The sequence below is a fragment of the Sturnus vulgaris genome, chromosome 7 (assembly GCF_052056855.1).
Source record: "Sturnus vulgaris isolate bStuVul1 chromosome 7, bStuVul1.hap1, whole genome shotgun sequence".
Taxonomy (NCBI): Eukaryota; Metazoa; Chordata; class Aves; order Passeriformes; family Sturnidae; genus Sturnus; species Sturnus vulgaris.
In genome coordinates, this window is record NC_142249.1 from 13493944 (window position 1) to 13508887 (window position 14944).

Here is a 14944-nt window from a genome sequence, read left to right on the forward strand (position 1 = left end):
TATGAAGGTTAAGTTGTATGAGCAGCACATACTCCAGACAACGCCTGTTTAATCAAAGGGTTGGAGAATTTCTCTCACGTGAATGTTTTAGGAAAGCATTACTGGAATGGCAGGAGGCAGCTTCCAATTCAGCCACACAACAAATAAAGGCAAGAACCTTTGTGCATCACATAAGGACTCAGGAGAGAAGGGGAATCTTGACAGCTTTTAATGCTATAAGAAATCCACTTTTCTAGTTATTCAAAATAAGAACAAGGTTATCTTCTTTGCATTCAAAGGAACTACTGAATAGTAACATTGCATTGTATGTATTCCTTATGATCACATGGTGATTATAATGCAGTAAAAACAGGAGTAATAAACAAGACCACGGATCTGGAACATAAACAAGCTCTTGCCCCTCCCTCAGAGTCAAAACAAAGCTTTTGTATGCCCGCTGATCCAGAATGATTTCCTCCTTAATAAGGAGAAACCCCAAACTATCTCTGACAAATTAATTCACAAACCATACAATTTTTCCGTGGGAAAGGACAAAAGTTTTGAAAATCAAGAAAAAGTAAGCATGAGATAGTTCAAAGCAGCTTATTACTCTCCTAGTATTTTAGTTAATCTTTTATTTGCTGCAAATTCTAAGACCGGTGACATTACACTTCGGATTTTTGTTAGGATATTTACTAAGGCAAAGGAAATAATAGCTTATTGTGTGCTAAGCATGAATTAAAAACATTACTAACTGTCTAATCTGAGGCGCTCATTTCAAGTTGATAAGTTACGAATGTTGAGCAGTCCACTTACAAATGGCTACAGTAACAGATCAGTGCATTCAAGTCATTTGCCTGTTACCTTAGCTTTAGTCGTGAGAGCACCACTCGATACACGTGACTTGCAGGGAAATTCCTTCTCCGGCCAATGGGCAGCATGATAGGATGAACAGCTCCTACGACATAGCCTTTGCTGTAATATTCTTCCACCCGAGATGCTATATCCAACACTGAACTGATCTTGATAACTTCTGGATTTGAGGAAGCTAAAAAGCATTGAAAGCAGAAGAGAAGCACATGATACTGTGTACGTCTATAAATATTTTGGGTGAGTTCCTTTTATGTAAGCCACACAAAACCTATCCCAAGGCTTTTATTAAAAAACTACAACTCTATTTATACAAGAAAAAGCAGATTCATGGATGATTCAACACTATTCAGCTACTTCAAGTACCTATTTTTACAACTTAATATGATCTATTTTTAACATGCTTGGCAACATGTTCTGTTTGATCAAGGTCTGCCAAGCTGATTTAAAAGCTGTGTTAACATCTAAACACATAATAGGGCTGAACTTAACAAAGCAACTATTCTGTCTAGCCAAAGCCTTAAACATACTGATGTAGTATCCCTCAAGTCTAGTTTTGAAGCAAATTCCCACATAACAGATTTAAGGCTACGACAATTGATTTGCTTTAATTTTCCGTTAAAAAGGAAACTTTTTTTCCTTAGAAATGATCTGTGGAATATCAGTTGACATTTCGACTGTCCCAGTTCCTTTCTTCAACAGAGTTACACACCACCTAAGTAAGCTTATGCTGCCACTGATTTCTCAGGAGGATCCCTCTCAGTGTGTGCAGGCATTTTGCATCAATAGGCAGCACTTGAATAACACATTATTGTTAGGGAAAACTACAGAGATAAAGGGAGAACTTCTTGGAGAACCCTTTTTGAATGGTCCATAGCTTTTGCTGAGAGAACAGGAAGATTCCACACTGGTAACAGATGACATTCTGCTACAGTCAGTCTGATGGGTCAGTAATTCCTGTTTGTCTCAAGTACAGCTGGAACACTAGATGCTCTCAGAAAGCAGGAAATCAATACTCATACACAAACAGAGTAATTACACCAGCACAGATTTGCCAAAGCTTTCATCATTTGCACTTAGGAGTTCTGATAACAAAACAGTCTGGCTGGAAATCTGCTGGTCAATTGGTGATCCCTATTCCAAGCAGCCTACTTGTCTGGATTCTGAGGGGTTCCTCTTTGCAGGACTTTCTATGCATTAAGACCAGTGCCCATCTGCATTAAAGGATGTCTCAATCAAAACTGAGCGACCTCACAATTTTTTCAACATACAAACAACTTTACCATGCTGCCCTGAACATTCCCTTTCAAGCTATACAACTGAAAATAATTAAATACACTAACTCGCCTTTGATTCTGTAACTTAAACCGTATAAAATAAAATAAATGCAATTATATAAATCTCTCATCACTTGGTTGAGTTAATTTCTTGTTCCCATCTTCTCTTGTCTATCTGCATTATAGTGCAGGTTGGCAATAGCAAGGAATTTAAATACCAAAGACACAGCAAGTCACTAAGTTTGTCTGTCCTACTGTTTTAAACCGTCACAAACCAGAGCTACGACTCCTTAGTTTGCAGGAATATTTTATTCTAATAAACTGAATTACAACTCTGCTGATTCACGAGCAGTGTTCTATAAGGCCTCTCTATCCTGTCTTCCCACTATAAAATGAGGCTAATATTGACATTCATACACTTATGGAAAGCTTTAAAAAAAGACCACAAAAAAGCCACAAACGATCAGACACTAGTATTTCACAACACTCTTTTTACAACACTAGTATTTTACAACACGCTTTTTAATACCAATTTCTACTAATGGGACAAAGGAATGGTGGCCTACTTTGCTTGTCACTATCAAAAGTTATGACCAACATACATACTGATGGTTTATTGCTGATAACCAGGAAATTCAGTCTATTAAACTCAACTGTCAGATATTCTCAGTCATAAGGACAGGGCTGTTGCACTTTTTCTTTAAGCAGTGTATCACAGCACCCCTTTTGTAAAGAGATGATATTTTGTCATGAGCAATACCTCCATCTCATGATTCCACTCATTGTAAATCCAGGAGACACATGTATTGAAAAATAACTGCTCCATAGCCCACAGGCCAAAAAAGCAGGAATGAGGCAATATGATCATCAGTTCCCTGATTTTATAAATGTCTTAACCCCTTTTTCACAAGAAAATTTTCCATCCTGATGTGCTCTCAACAGGCAGCCAAAGTACTGTAGCAATAACAACTCCAGCTAACTTTCTAGCTGCACAGTAAAGCCTCAGATGTAGAATACTGAAGATGATGGCAAAACAGCAATTTCATACATATCCATACTTGTATTCAGAGTGACAAGGATCCAACAGCATGTCATCTTAACAGGCTGCATCAATATTTATTATTTTCCTGAACAAGAGGGTAGTGGAAAAAGCACAAGCATTCTGCTTAGTAGAAATACATAAACTATCCCTAATTTCTGGTTAAACTGACTTAAAAAAATAGCAGCTGCTTGTGTGATTGGGATATGCCCCAGGACTGAGACCTTGGAATTTACAGTCACTGACTGACATTTAAAATTACACTTCCAGAGTCCACTACTCCCTTTTCTTTGCACTACTCTGTTCTACCAAAATAAAAGATAGGTTGTAATTTTCTTGTTTGGGATTCCCCTGATGGACATTATCTCCCATGGAACTCAAAGCTAATTTTTACAGTAGGGATGGCAGCATTTTGGGGACCAGGAAGGCAGAAGCCAAGGTTCAGTGCACAGCTAATAACTAGTTAAGATGCACAGGGACTCCAGCCAGCAAATTCAGACTACAGCATGGTTGACCTAATCTGCATCATGGCCTGGGAGAAGATCAGGGACTGCTGAAAGTTTCCCCAGCAGGCTCATTTCAACTTCACAATGAATATACCTGATAAAGAACAGAATAAGGCATATTGAATTGAAATAACACATTTATGCTTGCTATGCTTTTATCTTGATGCAGGACATGGTTTACTGCGAAATATTAAAATATTATTAAGTGCAGATTTTCTGTTTTACTTAGTGCAAGATCCAGTGGCAAGAAATCACTCAGGCACACAAATCTCCTATGCAGGGCAAGACTGCTCTGGAAGTAGAAAAAGCAGGATGAGTGCCATAAATACACAACTTGACAGCAGAGCAAAAACTTTGGTCTGAAGTGATAAAGGGCTCTCAGTTTAATTTAGCCAAAGGATATTCAAATAGCAACAAGTATATCAGCAAGCTGACTGAAGTAGAAGGAAAAAAGAAAAAAAGCTCAATATATTCTCCAAAGTACTCAATTTTAGAAACACTCAGAACTGAAAAATACCTCCAAGACAGTATATATATGCACCATGTTTTTTTTCTGTATTCATCTTAGGTCTAAAGAATAGGGACTCCAAAAAAATATTTTGAAGTTATATACACACATAGCTAGAACTATTCAACAGAAAGATACCTGTGTTTACAAATCCCCTTACTTCCAAGGGAAGTGAGAAACCTAATGAAGAGTGAGGCAACTCTTCTGAAACTGATCTCAGTTATTTAACACTCATAATTCCACTGAAGCAAAGCAATTCTGATTATCAGACAAAACAAAAGAAAACTAATCTTTACTGCTGTACTGCTAGGTTATTAAAACAGAGATACACTTTTAATTGCACTTGTTTGATGGGCTTTTACTTAAAAAGTCACAACCACCTTTACAACCAATAATTTATACAACACTACTAGAAACCGTAACTTGAAAACACAGCAAAACTATGTGGAACAGAGGCTATTTAAGAACACTGAATGCTCTTCAGTTTCCAAAAAATTTATCCTTTCTATATCAGTAGATTAGTAGGTAATCCATGTATGCATTAGGCAGTCCAGCTTTATTTCTAACATCTTACCACTACCCACTCAACAGTTTTGTTTCTTCAAAAGGCAAAAGCCAGCAAGAAACTTTTAGTGTAAATAAACAGAGCACAGTTAGATTCTGCTAGGTTATAGTACTGGAAATCTATCTTCTATCAGTATTTTACTGAAAAGACTCCTGTATTTTAAATGAAAATATTACAACAGTTAATACTAATCAGAAGCCAAGTTTTGTTTATGAAAAAGTTCCTGTAATTGGAGTAAGATCTGCACTTACACTGTTTTCCTTTATCCAACCCTTTTAGCAACAGCATTTACCTCAAATCCTTGCTATTAAGCATTTCCAGTAGATTGGGTTGCTGCAAAATGCAAGTTACTACAGAGTGACTGTAAAACTGAGCTGTCTGTTCTCTGAGGGCAGCCATCTGGGCTTGTTTATGTTTTCAACTTTGTGGAACAGGGAGTTGCTCTGTTAGAGATGGGACACCCTTGGGAAGGAAGTACCCCACAGAGCACTGTCTGCCTCTAGCTATGCATACAGATTTTGTTTCATTTCAGTCACAATTTCAAAAGACTATTCAACAACTACAAGTAAAGCATTTGGAAAAAAAGTAAGACAAAACTCAGACTTTTACAGAAACATCTACCAAGAGACTGAGGTAGGCGTAAGAGGGGAAGTTACTCCTGATATACAACTAAGGAGCACACTTACTTCTGCATAAAGAAACAAGGACAATGACGGCCTGTTTTCGGAAGTGGAGTGCATTTAAAAAATTGTTATTCAATTAAGGCTTAGGCACAGTGTATTTTCTGAACCGTCACACTGAATTCAGACAACCATTATTCAAAGCCAGCATGGATGGCAGTATCTGACTCACAGGAAACCAGGAAAAATCTCTTAACAGTTTTTAGCCAGCTTCCTTAACGAGGACAGTTGTATAATTTGGAGGGTTTAGCTGTTAAAAATACTTCAGCAGTTTCCATTGTAATTTTATACAAGTAAGAACCTTCGTCATGATTTGTGTTTCAAAATAAAAGTCTTATATTTTGGCTAGCTTTGATCAAAGTGCCTAAGATTTACTGTAAGCCAAACAAGACAAAAATAAGTTAAAATCCTGTTCCTTCTTATTTCAAAACAGCAAAGATACAGCATAAGAAAAATACCTTCTAAAGTAAAATCCAGCAATACATATTCATAAGCAGAATCCGTCTTTGTTTCAACTTGTGGTCTCTTCAGTGTAGAAAAGATTTTTCCAGGGCTGCTATCATCTGGGTCTTCCAGCTTTCTCAGTCCGCACCCCATGGCAAGATCTGCAAATGATTAAGTCGCAGGAAAAGGTGGGGGGAGCAGCAAGATCTGTCGCTCGTACTACAGGAAAAAAAAGGAACCAAGTAATTCCCCTTTTTTTTTTTCTATTAGCTGTAAATCCAAACAGAGAAAAAGTCCAGTTCCCAGACCAAAAAGCAAAAGTACTTTCCATTCATTTTAATATAGAAGCAGTAAGCTCGTGATGATTTCAAGCTACAAACTTGGTTAAGAGTAGGCTTGATTTCGCAGCAACATTAGAGCAGCTCCAAACTAGCAGAGATTTTCCATGCCACGTCAATTTACAGCCAGCCCCTATCAGTGCTCTCTTGCAGAGGACACCAATAGTGCTTTGTTTGTCCTTCTAGACTGACTGGGTGAGGGGGGGGGCGAGGGGGGAAGAAGAACTGAAAAAGAAAGTTAGAGAGAAACTTGTCTGTCATTACTTACCTCCAGAAGTTCCCAACTGCAGTAGAAAGTCAGACAGGAAAAAAGCAAGTTAGTCAGAATGAAAGAATGAGAAAAGAGCCTCAACATGGTTGGAGACGAAAATCACTTCCAGAAAGGAAGTCAGCTTCAAGAGGAAATTGCTTCTGGCATCTCAAAGGGTAGAAAGGCAAATGAAAAGCTGTTTAGTCCTTATTTTAGATTTCAGAGTTGGCTCCTATTTCCTTTCTGCAGGGACTTTCTTCCAGAGGGAAAAAACAACATGAACACAGTGTAATAGTGTAAAAAATATGCAGTAATTTCTTGTCCAGAAAAATCAATAGCAATCTTCAACATGAAAATTAACTTACGTAACTGGCTTTGAAAAATACCCAAAAAAGTTACACTGAAATATTCCTAATTTAAAATGGGAAAGACTTTTTCAACACTACATATGAAAAAAGTTACAAAAGTTTGTTTTCCATTACTCCTAGGTATTGAATAAACAGAATCCTTTTCTCCTCTGTGAAACTCACCTTAGTTAGTACAGCTACAGACTTTCAATACTATAAAAAGTTTCCTATGTAAACTTTTCTTTAGGTTCTACAAATTCAGTATAATGTTAAGAGATCTCATTACTCATTCATTAACTACTCCAAGTCAGTTGTAACTGCATTACACCTGATGCAGACCACAATAATGCACGGGGGGGAAAAAAAAGGAACACTTGAGTTATTTTCTACGCTGCTGCCAGGATGAACTGTTAGAAATTGGCCTTTTTATTTTTAGACTGCACCTAAAGAAATTAAGAGTCATCTAGAGAAAACAGAAGATTCCTAACACCATTGTAGATTATATGAATTGCATATTTAAATTCAAAAGGCTTTTCTGCTTTTGTCATTGAAATATACCTACCTTATTAAAAATGCTAATATTTTCTATAAAAAATAGTACCAAGTTAGGCATTAACTATTAGTTTCTTTTCTACTGCAAGCAAAATGATCTAACTTTTTACTTAAGTAACTTAGCAGGGGAATGATAAATCTAGAAACTACAACCCTTTAAAATACACATTATAGAATGAAGTCACGTAATTCTGGAACAAATTTAAAAATCACTTAGTGGAGAGCCTAGAACTGAAGCTGTAATTATTGCAGTCTTTAAAACAAGATCCCAGGTGCTGAAGCAGAAGGGAAATCCTCAAGTATTGTCTTCTCAATTGAAACCTATGAAAACATATAAAATATGCAGAATTGTTAATCTTCCTGTGAGTCTTCTCACACAGAAATTGCTCCCAAACACTGCTTTTTATTTAGTAAAGGTTATCCCTGAACGGTTGCCATATCAGCCATACATGTAAACTCCACCTTGAGAATCCTGCTGCTTCATTCTACACACCCCTTAAGATTCATTGTAACCCCTTGTATGAAGCCATAGTAAGAGTAAGATAGCTGCAATAAAACAGCTTTTTGCAGCACCAGTCCAGCTGTCAGCAGGCTGCTTTTTCATTTATATTTAACTGAAAAGAGCTACATTTTCAGTGAGGCCATTTTGAACTCTTCATTACAAGGCTTACACAATATTACAACCCTCTCACCAAGACAGGATTTTCCATAGTATAAACAAACTCTTACAACACCACAAAGAATCACAGTCACAGATAAATGCAATGGTCTGTATTTTGTGCAGTCCTAGATAAGTATAAGTAGTTATAAACTTCCAAGTTGGATGTAAGTCAACAATTCTCATTGCACATTTGACTCGCGTCACGAAACTGCACCAATGAAACCAAAGGTCCCACAGACCAAAATAAAGAAAATTAAACAAAATGAGCAGCATCCCCACAGGAATCCAAAACTCCATCAAAATACTTGAATGACTCAGGAGAGACACAGGATCACAAGATTCTTAAGATTCAAGAGCTGCTTAAAGAGCTGCAATTTCCTGTTGCAAAGTGGCTACAAACTACAAAACAATCTTTTGCAGTGACCCAAAATGCAAAGGCTCTGGGAACTGGTATGAGAGAAGAGCAAATCCCTAACACTACACTGTGATTCATCAGCATTTTGTATTTACAGCACCTCCTCTGAAAGGGCATGTGACTCCTCAATTGAAGCTTGATATAATTTTTAGACTTTAAAGAAGGCAAAGACAGTCAGACAAAGCATGAATGAATCCAAAGGAACTTTGCCTCCATGGAAGGCTTTCAGGATCCCCCAACAGTTTTTATTCTGATTAAATGGAAAAATGACACAAAGGCAGCAAGAGCAACACATCAATAAGGATGTGTCCCATGCTGGATTACTGACTGCCTGCTGGCAACACAGGATGAGCAGCAGAAGCAGCAGCTCTGCACAGCAGCTTTGACCAGACCGTGAGACAAACACACCTTGCTGTCCGCCCACCCCTCAGGGCTCTTCCTCCCCTTTGCTCCTCATCTGCTTTGTGCCCCATTGTCTGGGGGAAGTTTGAAAACGTTTGTGTGGGAGGCATTTTTGCTTTTCTTACTAGACTTATTGAACAAAAGGACACAACCCCATGCTTGAATATGGAGTTTGGAAACAGATGTCCCCTGTTCCTGACTCTGTGCTAAGCTGCAATCAATATGACAGCCAGGGCAGGCTCTGTCTATGGCCTCGGTGCCAAACAAGTGGTACTGGCATCCCTTTTGGATGCAATCCCTCTGGCTATAATTGTGAAGACAACCCTTCTTGAGGTTTGGAACATCTGTGACAAACCCACCTGAACACAAAGCTTACTTACAGGAATAAAACTACTGACTTCTCCAAAACCCAATATGATCTCCATAAGCCATTTAATAATGCAGTTTAAACATTTCCTTCCCCATTACCTTATCAAGAATGGAAGATGGTACCTGATCAGAGTTTCCTCTTAATTAAAATCATGAAATGTAAGGAAAATTATGAAAACAACGCAGGTACACAAAAGATGTTCCTTGTCTGTATTAACAATATCTAAACTAAAACTCAAGGAAGATCCTGAATTACTGAATCTGCAGCTCATTCAGCTATACCAGCACCCAAATCAAATGTTATCTTAGAGACAACTGTCTCTCTTTCTGGTTAGGACAGTAGCTAGTGAGTTAAAAGCAACAGGAATCATATTGCTTTAATGCTATATTAACTTCAAAAATAAGCAAAAGCAGCAGTATTACAATTCTACATTTCAAAATATAAGTCACAGACTTTGTAAGAGAGCTACAGAATATAAGGTGTATCACAACCACGACATGACTCCTGCTCAATCCCATCATTTAGAACTGGATGAAGATTCCAAGAGAACATCTCCCATCTTCCAGCCTGTTAGGTCACCAATGGGACAAAACCATTAGTCTAGGCAGCTTGTATCAGTCAACTTATTGCTCATCAGTGAAAAATTCTGAGTGAATAATCTTCTCACAGATGTACCATCAGTAAAGATCCATTCCTATTTTCAAGGCTGATGTAGTGAGCAGCAGAAATACAAATGCCTTGAACCTCTACCAGTTACCTAAAGTAGTATTATTGTTATTATTATTATAAAGATTCACTAGAACCAAAACTGACTCAATGAAAAATAGAAGGGATAACTCCCTCTCACAAAGTGAAAATGCAAAATATTTGGACCAAGCACATTTCATATTTGGGCTGGAATGTCTGCATGCTTATAAAAGATATATGGAAAAAAAAAAAAGAAATCAGCATTATCATTGGCTATAGATCAGTCAGCACTGACAAAATGTAAACAGAGAACATAGACATTAATAAGACACAAGAAAACAAATAACAAATACAAGATAAATTAGTCATATTTCTTTGGAACCTGAGGGTAGTTGAACAGCTACCTCAAATTGCAACATTTTTGAACTTCAGTTCCTCTTTGAACCTTTTTTCAGGCTTATTGTTTTATTGTTTAAAGCAAATGTAAACTTTTTGCCTGAGTATAGACAGAAAAAGCAAAAAGCTTCAGTCAGAAGAATTCTGCAACTCAGTTGTGAAGTATTTTTCACATCCCCATTCCCAAGAGCAATTACTTTAACTAAAACACTGACATTTCTTTCTTTTTTTCTCTAGAATGAATCGATTTAAAGATACTAACAAAGGAGCAGGGTTCCATTCTGAAGGCTCTGACGTTTGGAAATTTACTTTTTTTCTTCAGCCTAAACGTTTTTCCTTTGAAGGAAGAGTTTTGTGAATGTGACAGGAACAGTCTTGTTAAACGTGTTAACTTGAGCAGAAAAGCCAGCTTTTCTGCTTTAAGTTTTAACTTAAATGTTCTAAAAATAATGAACAGAGATGACAACAATAGTTTGCTTTTGCAGTCATTAAAACATAGTTTAATGATCAAAGTTTCATTTAATTTTTTCATGTTTTTCTAAACCCATATTAAAACTCTGATACTACAATAAACAAAAGTTACAATCCAAACAGTAAATATAGACCAGTTGGAATTCAACTTTCAGCTACCAACTCAGAACTTTACTAAAAATCCAAAACTACAGAAGCTTGTTTATTATTGCTGTATTACAAGCAGTTTCAATAGAAAGAGCTTTTAATTTCTAAAATTGTTAACAGTTCTCTAAAATGAGATCTGCAAATTTATTAAACTTTTCTCTGTGCATTCACAGTGTCTCACTTATCAAGGCAGTAGCAAGTGTATCATCTGTATCTCCAATACTCTATCAAACACTACAGCCACATGTTAGCCAACAACTAAATCCATGGATTCTAAAAGGAAACTGGATGGTCTAGATCTGGATTTTCTGTATAACAGCTATATAAGGATTAGTGTGCAGGACTGCACACATGCCACTGTATTCTGGATCCTTAAAATAAGGATTTAAGCTGAATATTTTTTATTTCAATAGGAAACTTAGGAAGTTTTTAGAGCAGGTGAACTGAACCTACTGTTGTACTTCAACATTACAAAGGCACAAAACTATTTTACAAAAAAAAAAAAAGGTATTTTGCAGCCATACAATTGTTCACATTTTATAACTATGTTAAACAGAGAAAAACAATTCAAGAGAGCCATGTGTTCTGCTAGTTTCAGTTACTACTGGAATGCAGTTTACTCAACGACTTCTTAGCTATTTTGGAAAATCAGTTTCAGAATATAAAGAATTGCCAATTAAAAATGAAAACTGTAAACAGTTCATAAATGGACTTCTGACACATAAGATCTGAAGTAGCAGGAACCAAAAATGCCAGTGAACTAGAGAATTCTACATTTCACAAAAAAATTAAGTCAACCAGATATATAAAAACACATGAGAGACAACTTCAGTAACTTTCTGCCTGTCCAAGGTTTTTATCCAGTGCTAATCAAATAAAAAAATACTAGAACTAACCTTCTGCAATAGAAATGTAACACTAAGCAGACAGCAGTTGCTAGAAATACTGTAACAGCTAGCTCAGTAGAAAACACAAGATACCAAGCAGTTCTCCTAAATTCTAAGGGGTGGAAGCCATAAAATGAACTTAGTTTGCTAACATGGGAATGTGACAGCCAATGCATAAAGATGATTTGCTATCAGCTACTGCACACCCTCAGGGCAGATGGGGATACATTCCCTCCTAGCGTGTGGAGCCTCACAGTTATCAGTGGCAAACTGCAGAAGGGCAAAGATAACTTGACCCATTCTCCAACCCCCAAAACCCTCATCTGAAGATCTGTGTTACTTCTGTTGAACAGCATGGCAATCTCCCCATTCTGGAAAGCTGAACTAGCAGAATAGAACTGTGCAGTGTCAAGGAACAAGTCAGGAATGCTAGAACATCAAAATAGCACAACTGTAGGCACTGAGGAAATGTAGCTCTTCCTTAGCACATATTTATTTCAACTACAGGTAAGTCAGTTACATCTCAACGGTGCCTACAGAGAGATTCAACTCCTGAAAGGCTGGTTCAGTCACTGCTGTCTGATGTCATACCACCACTCTTGGCAAGCATTCTGAACAAAGATGAGCCACAATATAAACGAAAAGGCCTCAGTATTTCAACAGTGACTGCCAGTTCCTAGAGGAAAACCAGTATTCAGAGCTACTCGGTTTCTGTCTCTCAAATCAAAACAAAGCTTTGTTAAGACCTGAAGATACATTCCTAACTAACAGTACCTCCAGACTGATGTTACACACCCCACAGGGGAACACTGCAGGGACAGTTAAGTGCCTGACACTGAATATCCTTACAAACAACCAAGTTCACATGCAAGTAAAAAGAAAGTGAGTGATCTCAGAAGCAAAGGCCACGGGATCGACTCATTATCGACAATGTAACATCTGCACCAATTAAGAGAAAATAAACTACGTTTTGTGATGTCTGGAATAGAGCCACTATCTGATGACATATGACAGCACAGTATTTGTACACTTTCAAGCAATTAGGTCAAGAGACTTCCCTTTAAGCACTCTTAAGTTAGTACTCAGTGTAAAATTTACTTCTTGAATCTCTGAAGCATTATTAAAAACAGGCAAGTCACATTTGGAAAACAAAGTGCAGATTCCAAAAATAAGTGCTTAGGACTAAATCTCCTGAATCCTGGGTCAAATGTGTGTTTCCTTACACAAGTAAGGCTCTACCAGAACACAAACTTTCTTTGGTATCTTCAGAGACAAAACTTCATTAAAAGATATTTACTACGTAGAAATTCTTCCATGGAAATAAATTATGGCTTTGATGAGCCAAGATTTTTGTGATATATTCACGAGTTCTAAAATGTGAAAATTAAACAACTGGATAGATGTGTTTAGTGGTAGAGATTTACTCAGAAACATGAGAACCTAAAAGAAATGAATACTTCCCCCTTCAAAAATAGGCTGAGCTCTACATATCGTCAAAAAATTGCATACTTCTTTTGATACTTAGTGGTAAAACAATCTGCTACAGCTGCTACAGCAATAAATTAAAAACGATTAAAATTACATTTGTGTAAAATTTTCTACCTAGCAGAAGGTGCAAAGTCACTTGAGAAAACTTGCAACCAAGACCTAATACATGGCATCTCCTAACAATTTTAAAACAGCATAAAAACAGAACTGGACTCCAACTCTCCTTCTGAACAACACCATAAAGCACTACTGAACACTGGAATAATCTTTAAAGAGATTTACATATCATACATGGATTATTCACTGACTACAATGTCCATTTGGCAAGATCTCTTAATGATTAAAAGGAAAAAAGTCCCAACAAAACAAATCCACACAAAAATAAAATCCCCAAATTACTACAAAATAGATAAAATTGAACAGCTCAAAGATATTTTACATACAAAAAAATAAAGACTTCAGTGCTGCAGAAGCAAAAGTCATACCTTGCACTCCTGTAAATAAATACAGAGGCTGCATTTTCAACCTTTGGGGAATCTGACTTTTGTAATGAATAGGAGGGTGAGGGGAAAAACAAAAACTGAACACATAAACAACCCACCATCACTAAAAAACAAAATTACTTTACTGAAATCAAGGAAAAAATAGTAGCTCATCCCAATTTGTGATTGTGCCAGGGAGTTCCTTATTTTCATACAGACAACCAAAAATATCAAAGAAGCAAAGATAAGTTTTCAATGTTTTTTCTAATTCAAGTAGTCAATTCTTGCCTTCTTCCATAGCTAAAAACATACTATAAAACCAAATGCATATGCAAGAAAAATATTAGGATGAGAATAATTAATTATTAAACTATGGGTTCAAATTTGATTTTAAAAAGTTATTACTGCAAACACTAAAATGGCACACAAGTAAAACACCTTATAAAAGCAGAGAATACTGATAGTAAGAAAAATTAAGCTGGACAAACTGCTCTGGAATGAAAATGAAATTCACATAGGTTTAAATAACCAGATTTTATCCACAGTACAAAAATTCTGTATGTGGCAAAATGGCTTCAAGTTTATAACTAACATATCTTTAAATTTTATGTAACCCAGAAATTAAAGGTGATCTCACCCCTTAGTAGAAGTATCCTAGCTATCAATCTGGGTTAATAACTAGAATACATACAGCAGGCTGTGTTTCAGGAATCACCCTTTTCTCCTGTAACAGGGTTTCTATTAGGAAAGGAAGTGCAGCAATAAAATTATTATTTCATATGGCTTTACCTGACCAAACAGCAAAATGTCATGTTATTACCTAACAAAAAGTAGTAGTGTTTTAACTGGGGAACCTGCAGGGAAATGTCAGAAGTTAGGAAGAACATACTCTTCCCCCTGTGATAGGTATTTTAGTAAAATACATGGCTAAAAACCCCAGTGTTTTGCAGCATCTGTAGGAAGTAGTGTAAAAATTTGTCTTCCATCCTGTAATCCTTTCTAGGATGAAACTGATGACTTCATGCATACTGAGGTTTCAGACTCACAGACGAAAGATGCAGATCATTTCTTCTCACAGAATGCGACCTCAATTCCTAAAGAGAGGGAAAAATGCTGTGTTGTTTCTTCCATTCCAAAGTGTGTCCCATTTGCTGCATTAATAATGCTTCAATGAATAGTTACA

The 14944-nt window shown here is 36.7% G+C and overlaps 2 protein-coding genes across 6 annotated transcripts in view; both read right to left on the minus strand.

Moving 5' to 3' along the window:
* The window catches only part of RFTN2 (raftlin family member 2), a 31012-nt gene extending 23904 nt beyond the window's left edge, over positions 1-7108 (minus strand). The window contains exons 1-3 of one of the 3 annotated variants that reach the window (XM_014879411.2): positions 6475-7108; positions 5883-6029; positions 844-1027 (exon numbers count right to left, since the gene is read on the minus strand). In XM_014879411.2, coding sequence (XP_014734897.2) covers positions 844-1027; positions 5883-6021 — 323 coding nt within the window. In that variant the 5' untranslated portion in view covers positions 6022-6029; positions 6475-7108. Of the gene's footprint in view, positions 1-843; positions 1028-5036; positions 5160-5882; positions 6088-6474 lie in introns of those variants that run through there. The other 2 variants (XM_014879410.2, XM_088167820.1) reach the window with 2 other exon arrangements.
* A 3650-nt stretch (positions 7109-10758) lies between these two features.
* The window catches only part of BOLL (boule RNA binding protein), a 34553-nt gene continuing 30367 nt past the window's right edge, over positions 10759-14944 (minus strand). For all 3 annotated transcript variants that reach the window (XM_088167821.1, XM_088167823.1, XM_088167822.1), the window contains one exon: positions 10759-14855. The gene's annotated coding sequence lies outside the window, so the exon portion shown is untranslated. The remainder of the gene's footprint in view (positions 14856-14944) is intronic.